The 14,337-nt window shown below is 42.0% G+C and overlaps 1 protein-coding gene across 2 annotated transcripts in view; it reads right to left on the bottom strand.

Annotated features, from left to right (window-relative positions):
- rasa4 (RAS p21 protein activator 4) overlaps positions 1–14,337 on the bottom strand; it is a 217,015-nt gene that overhangs the window by 27,303 nt on the left and 175,375 nt on the right. For both annotated transcript variants that reach the window (XM_048612760.1, XM_048612761.1), the window contains 4 exons: positions 13,632–13,749; positions 5,269–5,422; positions 4,541–4,605; positions 2,342–2,454 (listed from right to left, as the gene is read on the bottom strand). In XM_048612760.1, coding sequence (XP_048468717.1) covers positions 2,342–2,454; positions 4,541–4,605; positions 5,269–5,422; positions 13,632–13,749 — 450 coding nt within the window. The remainder of the gene's footprint in view (positions 1–2,341; positions 2,455–4,540; positions 4,606–5,268; positions 5,423–13,631; positions 13,750–14,337) is intronic.

A 14,337-nucleotide genomic window follows, 5' to 3' on the forward strand; every position in this document is an offset into this window, starting at 1 on the left:
CCCTTCCCCTCCCCCATTTCTGAAGAAGGGTCCAGACCCGAAACGTCAGCTTTCTCGCTCCTCTGATGCTGCCTGGCCTGCTGTGTTCATCCAGATCTACACCTTGTTATATCTTGACCTCAACCAGTTTCTGTGGCAGTGCAGCCCACAGGCTCACCACTCTCTGGGTGAAGAAATTTCTCCTTGTTTCAGTCCTAAAAGAATTACCCCTTATCCTTAAACTATGATCCCCATGGTCTGGAAGCACCCACTATTGGGAACATCTTTCCTGCATCTAACCTGGATAAACCTGTTAGAATTTTAGAGGTTTTGAGGAGATCCTCCCTCATTCTTCTAAACTCTGGTGAATATTATCCTAACCAACTCAATCTCCCCTCATACATCAATCCTGCCATCCTGGGAATCAGTTTGGTAAACTGTCACTGCACTCCATCTATAGCTAAAGCATCCTTTCTCAAATAAAGAGACCAAAACTGCCCACAACATTCTAAGTGTGGCCTCACCAATACCCTGTGTAATTGCAGCAAGACATCCTTGTTCCTGTACTCAAATCTTCTCGCTATGAAAGACAACACACAGTTTGCCTCCTTCACTGCTTGCCGCACATACATGCTTACTTTCAGCGTCTAGTGCATGAGGACACCTAAGTCTCATTGAACATTTCCCATCTTTCAATTTACTATCTTCAAATAATAATCAGCCCTCCTATTTTTGCCACCAAAGTGGATAACCTCACATTACACAGCATCCGCCATGCATTTGTCCCCCCACACACACAGCCTGTCCAAGTCACACTGAAGCACCTCTGCATCTTCCTCACAGCTCATCCTTCCACCCAGCTTTGTGTCATCTGCAAATTTTGAAATATTACATTACTCATCTAAATCATTAACACACATTGTGAATAGCTGGGGTCCTAGACCCAATCCCTGTGGTACCCCACTAGTCATTGCTTGCTATTCATGTATTCCTACTCTTTTTGCTTCCTGTCAGCTAACCAGTTTTCTATCCATCTCAATACACAACTCCCCAGTCCCTTACACTTTAATTTTACACATTAATCTCTTATGTGGAACTTTGTTGAAAGTCTTCTGAGAGTCCAAATAAACCACATCTACTGGCTCCCTTTGATTAACTCTACTAGTTATATCTTCGAAGAATTCCAGTAGTTTTGTCAGGCATATACATCTTTTGTAAATCCATGCTAACTGCACCTACCACTGTTTTCTAAGTGCTTTGATATAAAATCCTTGAGAACAGACTCTAACATCTTTTCCACTACCAGCATCAGATTCACTGGTCTATAATTCCTTGGTTCTTTCTCTTACTTCCCTTTTTAAATAGTGGGTTTACATTAAATTTACCCCCTGGCCTTGTTTCAATTCATTTCTATTTAAACCTGTGTTGTTAAAACACAGTCTTTAACTGTGACTCCTTTCCCAAAGTGTTTCCTTGGTAAATAAATGAATAAATGTGACAAGATCATCTCCGAGTTTCCAATCAAGGTATGAGGTGAAAATTAAGAGTGAGAAGGTAGTCAGGTTTTGGGTTTTCAAAGCAATGCAGGATATAGGAAAACTAACAAGTGGTAAATTGTTAAAATGACAGATACATTGGCATACTCATTACATGGGAGACTGAACTTCGATACTGAGTGATTGATGCACATTGTACTGCTTTCAATTCACCGCACTGGCACAAACAGAAACTAGAAATCTCCGCATGATAGAATATTGGAGGAATTGTCACCAATGAGCCTTGTAGCAGTTGGTTCAAGAATTCAGGTATTTCAAAAATGCGTGGGAGCTTTGTCAGGGAGGATAACAACTGGAAGAAGAGTTAAGTGGCAGGATTGTTACAAAAAAAATTTAATTACACTTGGAAACGATTATCTCTAAGGAATGAATTAAGATTAGTGCAGAAAATGCTGATTTGCATCCTTCAAAAATCAGGCCATGTAAAATTTATTTACCAGATATAAAGCTTAATTTAGATCAAAATTTAAAGTCTGGTGATTTAATAGATAAAAGAGTCTGTGGTGACAGTGATTGGAGGTATCAACAATCCAGAAACTTAAAGAGGGAAGAAAACTTTCTTATCTTTCACAGATCATTGTGCTATTGTTACCTTATTTAGTTTTAAATTGGGGTTGATTTGGAAAGATAAATACAGCAGCTTTATAAAGGAACAGTGCTGCCAGTTCTCGCTGAACCGAGATCAATGCACCTACATTTATCACTCTGTCAAAGTATCTCTGTCCCCTCAGACAATCTAAGTCTTGGTCATATATTTACAGTGGTCTCTCAGTACATTCACAGGATATGAAATGGTTGATTATTACCCTGCTTCCCTGAATTCCACTTTATTTGGATCCAGCTCCACGTACTTCTTCTCTTCAAATACCCGGCTGATGGTCGGTCCGAGAATATTGTGTAAATATTGCATCCCAGCTACCTGTACCGTTTAATAGACCAAAAAAAAGTGAACAACAGAAACTGCAACATTTCAGTAATAGTGATTATTTAGTTCCTCATTTTCCTGCACATCCTATTTTCCTGATTATAAAATGATACAATACTGGAGGCCATTTAACCCATCATGTTTGTGCCTGCTCTTCAATTCATCCCACACCCCTGCTCTTTCTGCAGTCCTTTCTCAGACAATTCCCATTTGAAAGTATGACACAATTGGATCTGCTTCTACAGTGCAGTGCATTCTGGATCATGCTGTGTGAAAAAAAAATTCTCCTCAACTTTCTCTTTTTTTTTGTCAATTGACATAAATGTGTATCCTCTGGTTTCTCCTGAGTTAACTTCATCAAAATCATTATTTTAAGCACCTCATTCGAGAATATCAATAGTGCGTGGGCCACTGGGTTCAAAACCATTTCCCTTTCTCAGAGTTGGCTCTGCTGCAGGTACCCTACAGCATATGAACTCCCACATAACCCCTCATCCATGACCTTCATGACCTGCATTTCCTGCTCCTTTTCCCAAACACCTCAAGTTTGGCACTTTCAACCTAGTATCACTGTTCCTCCATAGCCTACCCAATCTCAAAGGTTCTGTAGCATCAGCAATGCTGGGTATTCAGACATTCTCAAAATGCTGCCCCTCCATCCTGGTTAAAAATACTTCAGTACAAGATAATATGCAGCCTCAATTCTTCATTCCTGCCACTTGCGTTTCAGTCCAATCCAGTTCACAGAATCCCTACAGTGTGGAAGTAGGCCATTGACCCATCAAGTCCACATTGACCTTCCAAAGAGCATCCCCAGACCCATCCCTCTACCTTATACTTGTAACCCTGCATTTCCCATGGGTAATCCACCTAGCCCACACTCCCCTTGACACTATGGGCAATTTAACATGGCCAATTCTACCTGAGCTGCACATCTTTGGACAGTGGGAAGAAACAGTAGGAAACCAATGCAGACACAGGACAACATGCAAACTCCACACAGACAGTCGCCCGAAACTGGAATCGCACCCGGGTCCCTGGCACTGAGAGGCAGCAGTGCTAACCACTGAGCCCTGTTGATGAAATGGGAGCTACTTCTCTAAATATACAAGATCTCATGGCTTGATTCAAAAAGAACTGAGGAGATCTTCCAGTGTCCTGATCGATAATGATATTTCAAACCAATATTGCCAGAAACAAATCAGAGGGGATTTTAACTTCAGGCTGGTGGCTGTAAGGGTAAAAAGGTGCCCATTGCCCATTAGTTGTTGCTGTGAAGTTTGCCCCTCTTCATGCCCAGCCATCAGTTATAAGCTGCCAGTGAATTATGAATGTGCCCAGCAATCCTCCTAAATCCCCAACAGCATTGTTGTTGGCTCCTGAGACGAATGACAAACCGTGATAGGGGGGAGAAGTAGAAGATCACTCCTCATCAATACATGATCGAACACTGATCACTGTGTCTGACTATACCAGCAACATTGCATCCCGTTGTACCTGTTCCTGAATGTACCTGCATCTGCTGTGTCAGTCCCCAGTTGTACGTGCCCACCACCCCCAGCTACACCTGCTTATAGCTGCACCCACCTTTACCAGTCCCCATGTGTACCTGTCTCCAGTTGTGTCTGCGTCTGCTCTCCCTGTCCCCAGTTTTATGGCATCCCCATCTTTACCTGCACCTGCCTGTACATGCACCCATCTATACTTGTCCTCAGCCGTACTGTATCCAGCCATTTCTGTCCTCGACTGTACATATCCACAATACTGTCTGCAACCAGTTGTAACTGCACTTGGTTGTAATTGTACCTGGTCATACATGTCCTCAGCTGTATCTGTGTCTGGTTGTACCTGCACCTGGGCATACCTGTCCCTATTCGTATGTGTCTCCAGCTGTACCTAAACCCATTTGCATCTGTACCTGGTTGTGCCTGTTCCTACCTCTACACATGCTCTGATGTACACAGCTACTTATTTATAGTTGTGGAACTGTCTCATCAGCCTCTGCAGAATACCCTATAAACATTAACAGCTAGACCACTTCTCTAGAATTAAAGAAACGTTATCACTATCTGTTTCTTACCTTTAAAAAGCATTCCATGGATTTGGAAGCTAGCGAATTATTACGGAACAAAGTATTTGGTTCAGCTGAAAAACATGAATAGAAAAGTACCATTTCAAATTGACTGGCAAATTCTGCCCTTTTGCGACCTGTAATAAGATCCACAGCTGAACTTTGACACTCTTCCCAATGTGTTCAATCTGCTCAGTAGTTTTGAAAGCAGCGATATTTCTTATTCTGTATCATTGGATCTGGAAAGACTCAGCTGCATTCGCCTACACCACAACAACGACAATGCTTCAAATGTTCAGTGTATTTGAGGGCTGTGAGGGTGTGAGCAATGAACGGTCACTCGACTGACAACTGCTAACACTCACTATTAGTGAGATTGGAAGCAGCTTCAAGCATGGAGCTGTATTGACTCTGAACCTCGATCATCGTCACTCCTTGTTCTGGTCTGATTTTTCAATTGGAAATTTCAGTGGAAGAAATATTGATTTATGGTATGGGGTACAGCAAAAATATTGGGATATTCAATAAAAGCACCATTCTAATCTTGAAACACAATGATTGGTTATGAGGCATTTTACCAGCACACATACCTGATGTAAGTGGACATGCATTATTAATACATTTGTGTGCAGAATCTTTCAGAATTGAACCCATTACATGTCATTCTCTGGACAGGGTATCACAACCCTTTAAACATTTTGCTTTCTGTGTATACACTGAATGACTACATTTCTTACTTGTTCTGTCCAATTCCAAATTCATGATGAAGTCTAAGAACTCTTTGGCCAGCCCTTGTCCCAAGAAAAGTTTCACCAGATTGGTTGCGACCTCTTGCCTGTTTTCAGCGGTGGTGACCTCATCGATCAGGGCCAACAGATTCCCCTTTTCACCCTAGAGGTATAAAGATTATGATTATTACCTATCACATCCTGCAGGTTGAGTGCAGAGTTCCTACCGTTTGGTTAATGGACACAACTAATCATTCACAAACAAAGCAGAAATCACTGGAAAAAATCAGGTCTGACAGCATCTGTGGACAGAAAGCAGAGCTAACGTTTCGGGTCCGGTGAACCTTCCTCAGAACTGACTGTAGCTTGGAAAAGGCATTCTTAAGATTTGGAGGGGGGAGGGAGGAAGGAGTGAACGGTCAGTGGAGATAGACCCCAGTGATAGAGACAAAACAGTCGGACAGACCAACGAATAGTTACAGATCAGCCCTGGAGAATGAATAACTGTCAGTAGGGACCATTAGCAGCTAACAATGGGTTGTTTGTGGTAGTAACCCATGTATGGGGTTTGGGTTAAGGATATAAGCAGAAATGCTCAACCCCCTTCTCCATCAGGATTCCCGTTCTACTCTTTTTTCCTGTTCATCATTACTCTGTTGTTGGTGCTGGTGTTTGACAAGGTATTTGCTAAAACTTGCTTCCACAGCCACATCACACTGAGTGACTGCCTCCAGCTCAGACACATGGATTCCGACTGAACTTTCATCTTTCGTGTTTCAAATCCAGGTATCTCCGTGATGTATAAGTTGTTCTCACCACATCCTGAGATCCACACTCAGTGCCATGTGTCACCATATGCACACTCTCCACCTCTCTCCCATTCCTCTCTCCAACTATTCACATGTTCTGAATGGCTTAATGGTGGTGGTTCATAGATGAAAATATCCCATTTGATGATGTGAGAAAAATGGACAGTTTTGTGTAAGAGTCCTTCTGGATATATGGAAAAAGAAGTGGAAAGGGGTGACGCTGGGGCCAAGACATCCTGATGTGAAGGTACCGGGGTGAATTGTCAAACATTAATAATGCAGGGTAAGAAGTTGCTCTGCTCGATGTGTAAAATTTACCTCTTGGGGCAGTTCTTTTACATTATTTACTGGGATGGTGAGCATTGCTGCAAAGCCAGCACTGGCTGCTCATCCCCAGTTATCCTTGACAATGCTGCCTTATTGAACTTACAGTGACACCCACAATGCTGTCAGGAAGGGAGTTACAGGATTCTGACCCAGTGACACTGAAGGAATGGCAATATATTTCCGAGTCAGGATGGTGAGTGGTTTGGAGGGGAACTTGAAGGTGGTGGTGTTCCCATGTATCTGCTGCCCTTGTCCTTCCAGATGGCAGTGGGTTTGAAAGGAGCCTTAATGAGTTGCTGCACCAAGATGCATAATAAATGCCAGCCTTATGAGCAAAGCTCTCATCCTGAGAGTACATTATTTGGAGTTTAAAAGGTTCCCCATCATTGGTGCAAACAGGTAATATAGCTGAAACACATAATACTATTCTCATCACCTTGTTCATGAATACATTAGAGTTGTTGTGGAGAAAATACAGAAGGTTTCTGTTAATGCATTTACAACATCAAACACATTGTAATCAGAGAGACTCCTCTTGTCAAATTCCCCTTCCTCTGGCACCATTGACAAGTCCTCACCCTTAAAAAGAGAGCTAAAAGGTCTCAAAGTGTGTTGTCAGAAAACAGTAACACAACAAAATCAGCTGATACTGTTTCCTTGGAGTGAATATAGTCCCAGGTTCTTTGAAGCTTCCTGCAATCTTTGTTGATTTCCAAATTGGTTATTTGCTCCAATGAAGCAAAAGACATAAAGATAATGCTACCAACTGCCTTGATAAGGTCCTCGATTCATTTTAATTCTCTCATGGGATGTGGGCTTCACTGATAAAGCTGACACTTTTCTCATTGCCCTTGAGAAGATAATTGCAAATCCCTTCTTGAATCACTACACATCCACAGTGTCGATAATGGCCCACCCTTTGCGAGAGTATATTCTCTTCCATACAGCCAGCAGGTGCCTTCTGTCGTTGGGTGGCCTGACCTTGCAGGTTCATTGGAAACCTTAAGTCACTACCTATCAGCCCTGTTACTACAGTGGACTAGCAGTCAGGGAAGATCCAGTCTACTGCCTCCTCCTGGATTAAAAACATGATGTTAAAAAAGTTGTTTTATTTCAAAGACCAGACTAGTGCTATCCTTCAGGGGCTCAGCAGATGATGCAAACTTACACTCTAGTGTAAGGGAAATTGCACAACTGTGTATTTTACACACTGGCAACAGGCCCATGACCTGCTCCAGAAAAAAGTAGCTATGGAAACAGATGTAGGCATAATGGTTGCTCAGTGGTTAGCGCTGCTGCCTCACAGTGTAGGGACCTGGGTTCGATTCCAGCCTTGGGTGACTGTCTGTGTGGAGTTTGCACATTCTCCCCGTGTCTGCGTGGGTTTCCTCCTACAGTCCAAAGATGTGCAGGTTAGGTGGACTGGCCATGTTAAATTACTCACATTGTCTTGGGATGTGTAGGTTAAGTGGATTAGCCATGGGAAATATAGGGTAGGGGTGAGTCTGGGTGGGATGCCCTGTGAAGGGTCAGTGTGGAGTTGTTGGGCCAAATGGCCTGTTTCCACACTGTAGGGACTCTATGATATACTTTAGCTGCCTCATGTACACTAGGCACGGGAATGAAAATGAAAGATCTTACACAAAACATCCATTATTGTTTTTAGGTATCTTCTCTTCATTCTGATGTTAATTCTCCCTTTGTATGTCTTGTTTCTTTGATCTCATTCTTTTCTCAAACCATCCAAACCTCTGCAGCCGAGAGTGAGAGGTATAAGGTCTTGGAATGCTGCCAATGTGCCCTAGTCTTTCCCACTTATGCCCAATCAGATACACTGAAGTCCCGACTTGTTCTATTTGAAATTCCCTCTGGTGTCCCATCATTAATCATGTCACAATATCACTCTGTAGCAACGACAGCATTACTGCCTCAATCTTTAATCAAGGTCATTCCAGCACTGTTTCGAACTTAAGCCAACAATGGTTCTACAAATGAAACAATTTATGTCTGCTCAAATGAGTGAAAAGGACGCAATTCAATCTCCACATTGGAATGATATTCATAAAACACTCGAGCTTTGTTCTTCCAGTTTACGGTGTTGTCTGTATCCCTGGAATAAATTACAGCCTCATTGCTCACTCCTATTGCATTTCTAATTCTGTAGAAAAGCTTTGGACTCAGGCATCAACTTATCACTGAAGGCACCCCACAGAGACGCAAATTCTGCTCATCAATGAGAAAGGCACCAGCAACCAGCATGATTTAAACAAGTTTCCCATTTACACGGAATATATTACCATTTAGCAGGGAAGCAGCTTCCTTCAAAAATCTAATGGGAAATGAGGTAACAGCTCACTTACTCTAGTAACAGTCACTGGAGAACAGTTCAGAAGGAGTAAGACCACAGAGTGTCTCTTACATACAGAAGCTCAATGCTGGTACGCTGTTACCGCCTGTCATGAATTCTCAAAATATGGTGCATATGTTGGGCTAATATTGCTGCTAATTCCGTCTCACCATTGACCCACCAAAAGAAGAAATGCCACAATCAACTGTTGAAACAACAACTGAATATTTAGACCTATGTCTACATACACTTTCAGATTTCTGAGACAGTAATAAAGTTCCAGGCTAAAGATGTTCCCCAATCATGAAATGAAAGGATTGTTGTAGTAGACACAGCAGAGTTCTTAAAGCCTAACCATGAGAGGGAATTGAATTAATGCACATTGATAACGTAACAGGATTCATGAAGACCCCTTGTGTGGCCTCAGCACTGAAGGCAAACTCTTTCACTACCTGTTTGTTTCCCCATCTGCAACGGGCTTTAGTCTCCTAGCGCTGTGCAGGAAATTATTACTGCTCTGGGAAAAAGAAAGTTCATTTAAATATGGGTCTACATATTCAGCTACTGATTAACACCATCCAAAACCATTTTTATTTCTGCGAGGGACTGGTGTTGTACACAATTCATTTGACAGTACTTCTGAACCAGGTTCCACTCAGCGATTGCAGATCTGGGAGAATGGTAACAATGTTAGAGAAGCTCAATCTCAATGGAATGTTAACCCAAGGCCCTCACATGAAACATCAGGTGTTTGGCTTATTCTGTATCAAGGCATTTCTTCTTTCCTTTAGTTACAGAACACAGGGGTTTAAAAATCAAGTGTCCTCATGGAAAGGGACCAGCTTATTCTCATACATTGCCAGATGCTGTTGTTGATGTCAAAGAGACTAGTCACGCCAATGAAATGCAAGAATCCTCTGAAAAAAAAAGGCTGGTGGCTTTGTACTGAAATTGGCCTTGTCCTGACAACCTGTTCTGAGTTGGTATTAAACACCTCTGAAAGGAGTGGACTTGAACCTGGGCCTCTTGGTCAAGAGGTAGGGACATTACCACTGTGCCACAGGAGGACTTTGTCACTTGGCTCATTAACTGTGTGTAAATCAGCTTTCTTATTTACTTAAAGAAGTGTGATTCATTGGCTTTGAAGTATTTTGGGACCTCCTGCAGCCATGAACAAATGTTTTGGAAATATTTGCTCTTTTTCATTTTAAAATAGTGATACAAAGCTGGAGGTTAAGTCAGGTGGAGGGAGATGTTTGCTGAGTAAGGTTTAAGTGATGTCCTTCACCCAAGACAAAATTCAATTCTGCCTATCAACAGATCACGAGTTGCACTGCTTGTTGATGCTACAACAGATAGTTCAAAGGTCTATACCATGACTAATTTACAGAATGTGGAGGTAGACTGTGACTGGTCATTCTCTCTGTAGTATTTATCTTCTTATACCAGTCACTGTGTGGCCATCACCAGGGACATTCATTTACTCTGCCACTTGTTAATACTTCCAAATAAAACTATTGACACAATAATCACAAGGTGCAAATTCTACTCTTCGATCTGAACTGAAAGAGATGAAGTGATTAGGTATTTAATTATTGATCCAAGCTTCAAGGTAAATGGTAAGATCCATGGGAAGACTACCACCTTCAACTTCCACTCCAAGTCACTCACCATCCTGAGTTGGAAATATATCACCGTTCCTTCACTGTCACTGGGTCAAAATCCTGAAATTCCCTCCCTAAGGACATTTTGGGTCAACCCACAGCAGGAGGACTGCAGCGATTCAAGAAAGCAGCTCAACACCACCTTCTCAAGGGCAACTAGGGATGGGCAAGAAATATTGGCCCAGCCAGAGATGCCCACATCCCCTAAATGAATTTACAAAAAGTAGGTCTATTAACCACCGCTGGTTCTGAAATGTTTCTAATTCATGGAGCCTTTTTCAAAAGGATTAGCGATCATGGACCCAACCATCTGAATTTTAATACTCACTTCAACATCAGCAATGATAAATTCTGGAATAATATGGTATAAAATAAGGTTTATTTTCCCACCAAAATTTCTAGCATTCTATGATCCCCTGACTCCTTTTCAAACTAGAGAAGGAGGCACTTACTATCATCGATCAACTTTGTGGCATCCAATCTCTGGCCACCTTTATGCTGCTGTCGGCATCATTCACTGTGCACTCCCCTCCTGGAGGAGACCATCAGCTCACCTGTACTTGGCATGTGGACATCACACTCCCCTACCAAGCTCACTCACACCAAGCCTGTCTCCAGTCACTACTCACTGTTTACTCTTGTCTTGACCTTGACATCACTATCACCTACTTCCATTACTCCAGCACTGTCCCCCCAACCCCAGAAATAGTTCTAAACTATGCAGCTCTGAGGACAAAAAAGCAGTGGAGATTTCTCCCACCCCAACCATTGTAAATAATAATTAAATTTGTCCTATTTGAAAACAGTTGTATCGCGGCATGTTGTTGTAATTGTGAGACCTCCTTCTGCAAAATATGATTGCCAACGTAATTGACTACTTTTTCTGGAATGTTCCTATGGACCTTGCTGCACTCTGCCAACACATACACGCATGCACACACACATAAGCATATGCACATACACCTCCATACACACCCCACACACACATACACTCATGCACATGCATACATACACACACACACACACACACACACACACACACACAGTTCTGTGGAGCTCAGTTGAACAATCACTACATTGTCAGATCCCAATGTCAGAGTAAATGATGAGGTTCACTACATGGGTGTCTGTTGTATAACTGGCACTTTCTGCACCGATTGTAACGAGGTCAGCCAGGTGGATCTCATAGAACATGAGTTCCCTGATTGGGGCTGTTAACCTGGTCCAATCAGGGAGTCCTGGCTGACAAATATAAACAGGAGTGTCTGGAGTTCTGCTCACTCTAGGAGCTGACTCTGAGCTAGCTGGGTCAGTGTCTTGTACTATACACATGTAAATAAAGGGTGACTTAGTGACGGAACACCGGCCTTAGTGGAGTTATTTCACTTTCCAGTTTGCTAAATCAACGTGCTAAATCTAGTCTGAAAATCATCACCACTGATGGGCTCAACTCAAACCAATCCTAATTTTAGACTGAGGTTCAGTGGAAACGTACTATAAGTGAGACCCTGAGGAGTCTACTGTCGAATGATCAGAAGGAGATTTGCAAATCCCACCCAGAGAAAAGGGGCAAAACAAATAAGTTTTATGAAAGGAGACGCATTGATGAGCCTAATGGTCTCACTTCATTCTCTGCTCATCAGGTTCTTAGAGTTAATGTGTGATTCGCTCCATAGATACAAATTGCATCTGGGAACATAAGGAGTGACAATGCAGAGTGTCGGGCACTCTGAGTTTCATCAGGACTCCCCCATTCTCCTCCTGGACTCCCGTATGGAGACAGAGAGATGACAACTGTGAGACATTTTTGTTGCTAGTACAGAAACTCCAGCCTGTCTGACCTGAAGCTTATAATTCCTGCTGGGATAATGAAGATGGTGCACTCTTCCAGGTTGTAGATTTTCCCAATCCTTATTGAGTGACTTAGTGACTGTTAACTAATCCCAATATCCCAGCAGGGAGGTTAATGACAGCTGGGCTATTTTTAGGCAGAGTGATGTCTGCTTTGTCACTGCATCCACAATAAATCACATTTTCAGCTGTGGCAGAGTATTGTGAAGACGCTGCAGTTGTGTCCAGTGTGTACATCTTCAAAATACAGTAAAGTGTATCCAGTGTGAAAACCCCAACTCCTTATACTGAAGGACAGAAAATGAATGTTTAATTCAAACAGTAGCTGCAAATAAAAATAAATTTTTGGATTCAAGTGGAATAGTGTTTCTGTAGTTACTCACGAAATGTAGGACATTGACATGTGCTGTATTCCAAGTTCTACGGCCATGGGGCATGGAATGCATTGCCGGAGAGGGTAGTGGAGTCGGCCTCATTAGGGGCATTTAAGCGGCTATTAGATAGGCATATGGATGATAATATAAGGTAGGGGTGGAGGTTAGATAGACTTTAGGTTTAGGGTAAAAGTTTGGCACAACATCGTGGGCTGAAGGGCCTGTACTGTGCTGTACAGTTCTATGTTCTATGTTCTATGTTCTATGTGCTGAGGGACACACTAAAGCTTAAGGCAGCTGCTGCCAATTTGCAGTGGGGAAAGACCACCATCTAAGGTCTTCCTGCTGAAGTTTAATGAGGGTCTGTTCAGTTATCAGACCCTCCTGATTCCTCAAAAACATAAACATAGTCTTGTATATTGCCTGGGTTTTGTTTGCTGCATAGAATCAAATTTCAATGTCTGTTTTGTTTCTTCATATGCTTCTGTATAGAACCGAACTGCTTCAGTGAATATGTATGTATATAAAGATACTTTTAAAAATTAGGTATATTTTTGAAATGAAGAAAATGTTCCTTCACAGTAGGTTGCTAAGTCTGGGGCTTTCCAAGGAAGTTCAAGGGTGACCTTTGACAGGAAGGCAAGTAACTGTGCCAGTCGAAACTGGATTACTGTCCCACACTTCCTAGTAGATGGGCATCACCAACAATTATCTGGATGGTATTTGGATCAACACCTGACTGCACTGTATAAGAAACAATAAAGTAGGGGCCAAGTTAATTCACAAGAGGAGAACTCTTATTTCTCTGTTTTTCTAATTTATGGCTGGACTTTTTATTTATTTATTTTAATCTTTATTTCCCTAAGAATTTGTACTTAACAGTGTGTACCTTGGTACCTTGCTCCCTAAGATGGCGTTGTAAGTGGTGACTTATAAACTTTTCATTGTACTCATTGTGACAATAAAGCTAATTCTAAAAAGTTCCGATTATGTTACTCACATTGTTGGTTGTTTTGACTGACTGCAGGAGTAACTCCATGAGGGGCTGGTAGTAACTGGAAGGGAGAATGCTCTCATCTCGTAATCGCAGTTGCAGCCTCAATGACCCTAGATGTCCCCTGAAAGACAACATATTTGTTAGATTACACAGTACGACACAAGCTATTGTGTGCTTTGCATGGATAGGCGATGCTTTCAGCTTGTTACCACAGCAACAATACATGTTGAAGGGTTAAAGTAATTCATTTGACCTTGATCCCAGAGCTTCTGTTGGATCAGCAATTAACTTTTGTCAATTTTTTTTTGAGGATAATTGAACATGTAATATTCATATCATCTCCTGATGTATTTGCATACAACTAGCTTAAACCACAGTCCATTATGATTGGTTGTTCTTTTATGTTTTTCCTCAAAAATAAGCAATTTCAATTGAATTCAATTGAATATCAATGTGCATTTGCTTCATGGCTACAACAGTGTGCTTCTGGTTGTCCTTCTTTCCTCACCCTTTGCGATGAGTCGTTCATTATAATTCTGATTCTGACGAAAATTGCTTCACGAATCAATGATTCTGTGGCCGTGATATGGTCAAGTTTCCCTTCAAATCAAACAAGATGGTCTCTGAGAAGTATATACCCGAAAAGTTGGGGTGAAGTTGAGCCAGGGGAGGAGGCTGAGAGGGAGCATCGCTGCTGGATCCAGGCCTA

This window comes from Rhincodon typus, chromosome 26 (genome assembly GCF_021869965.1).
Source record: "Rhincodon typus isolate 14 chromosome 26, sRhiTyp1.1, whole genome shotgun sequence".
Taxonomy (NCBI): Eukaryota; Metazoa; Chordata; class Chondrichthyes; order Orectolobiformes; family Rhincodontidae; genus Rhincodon; species Rhincodon typus.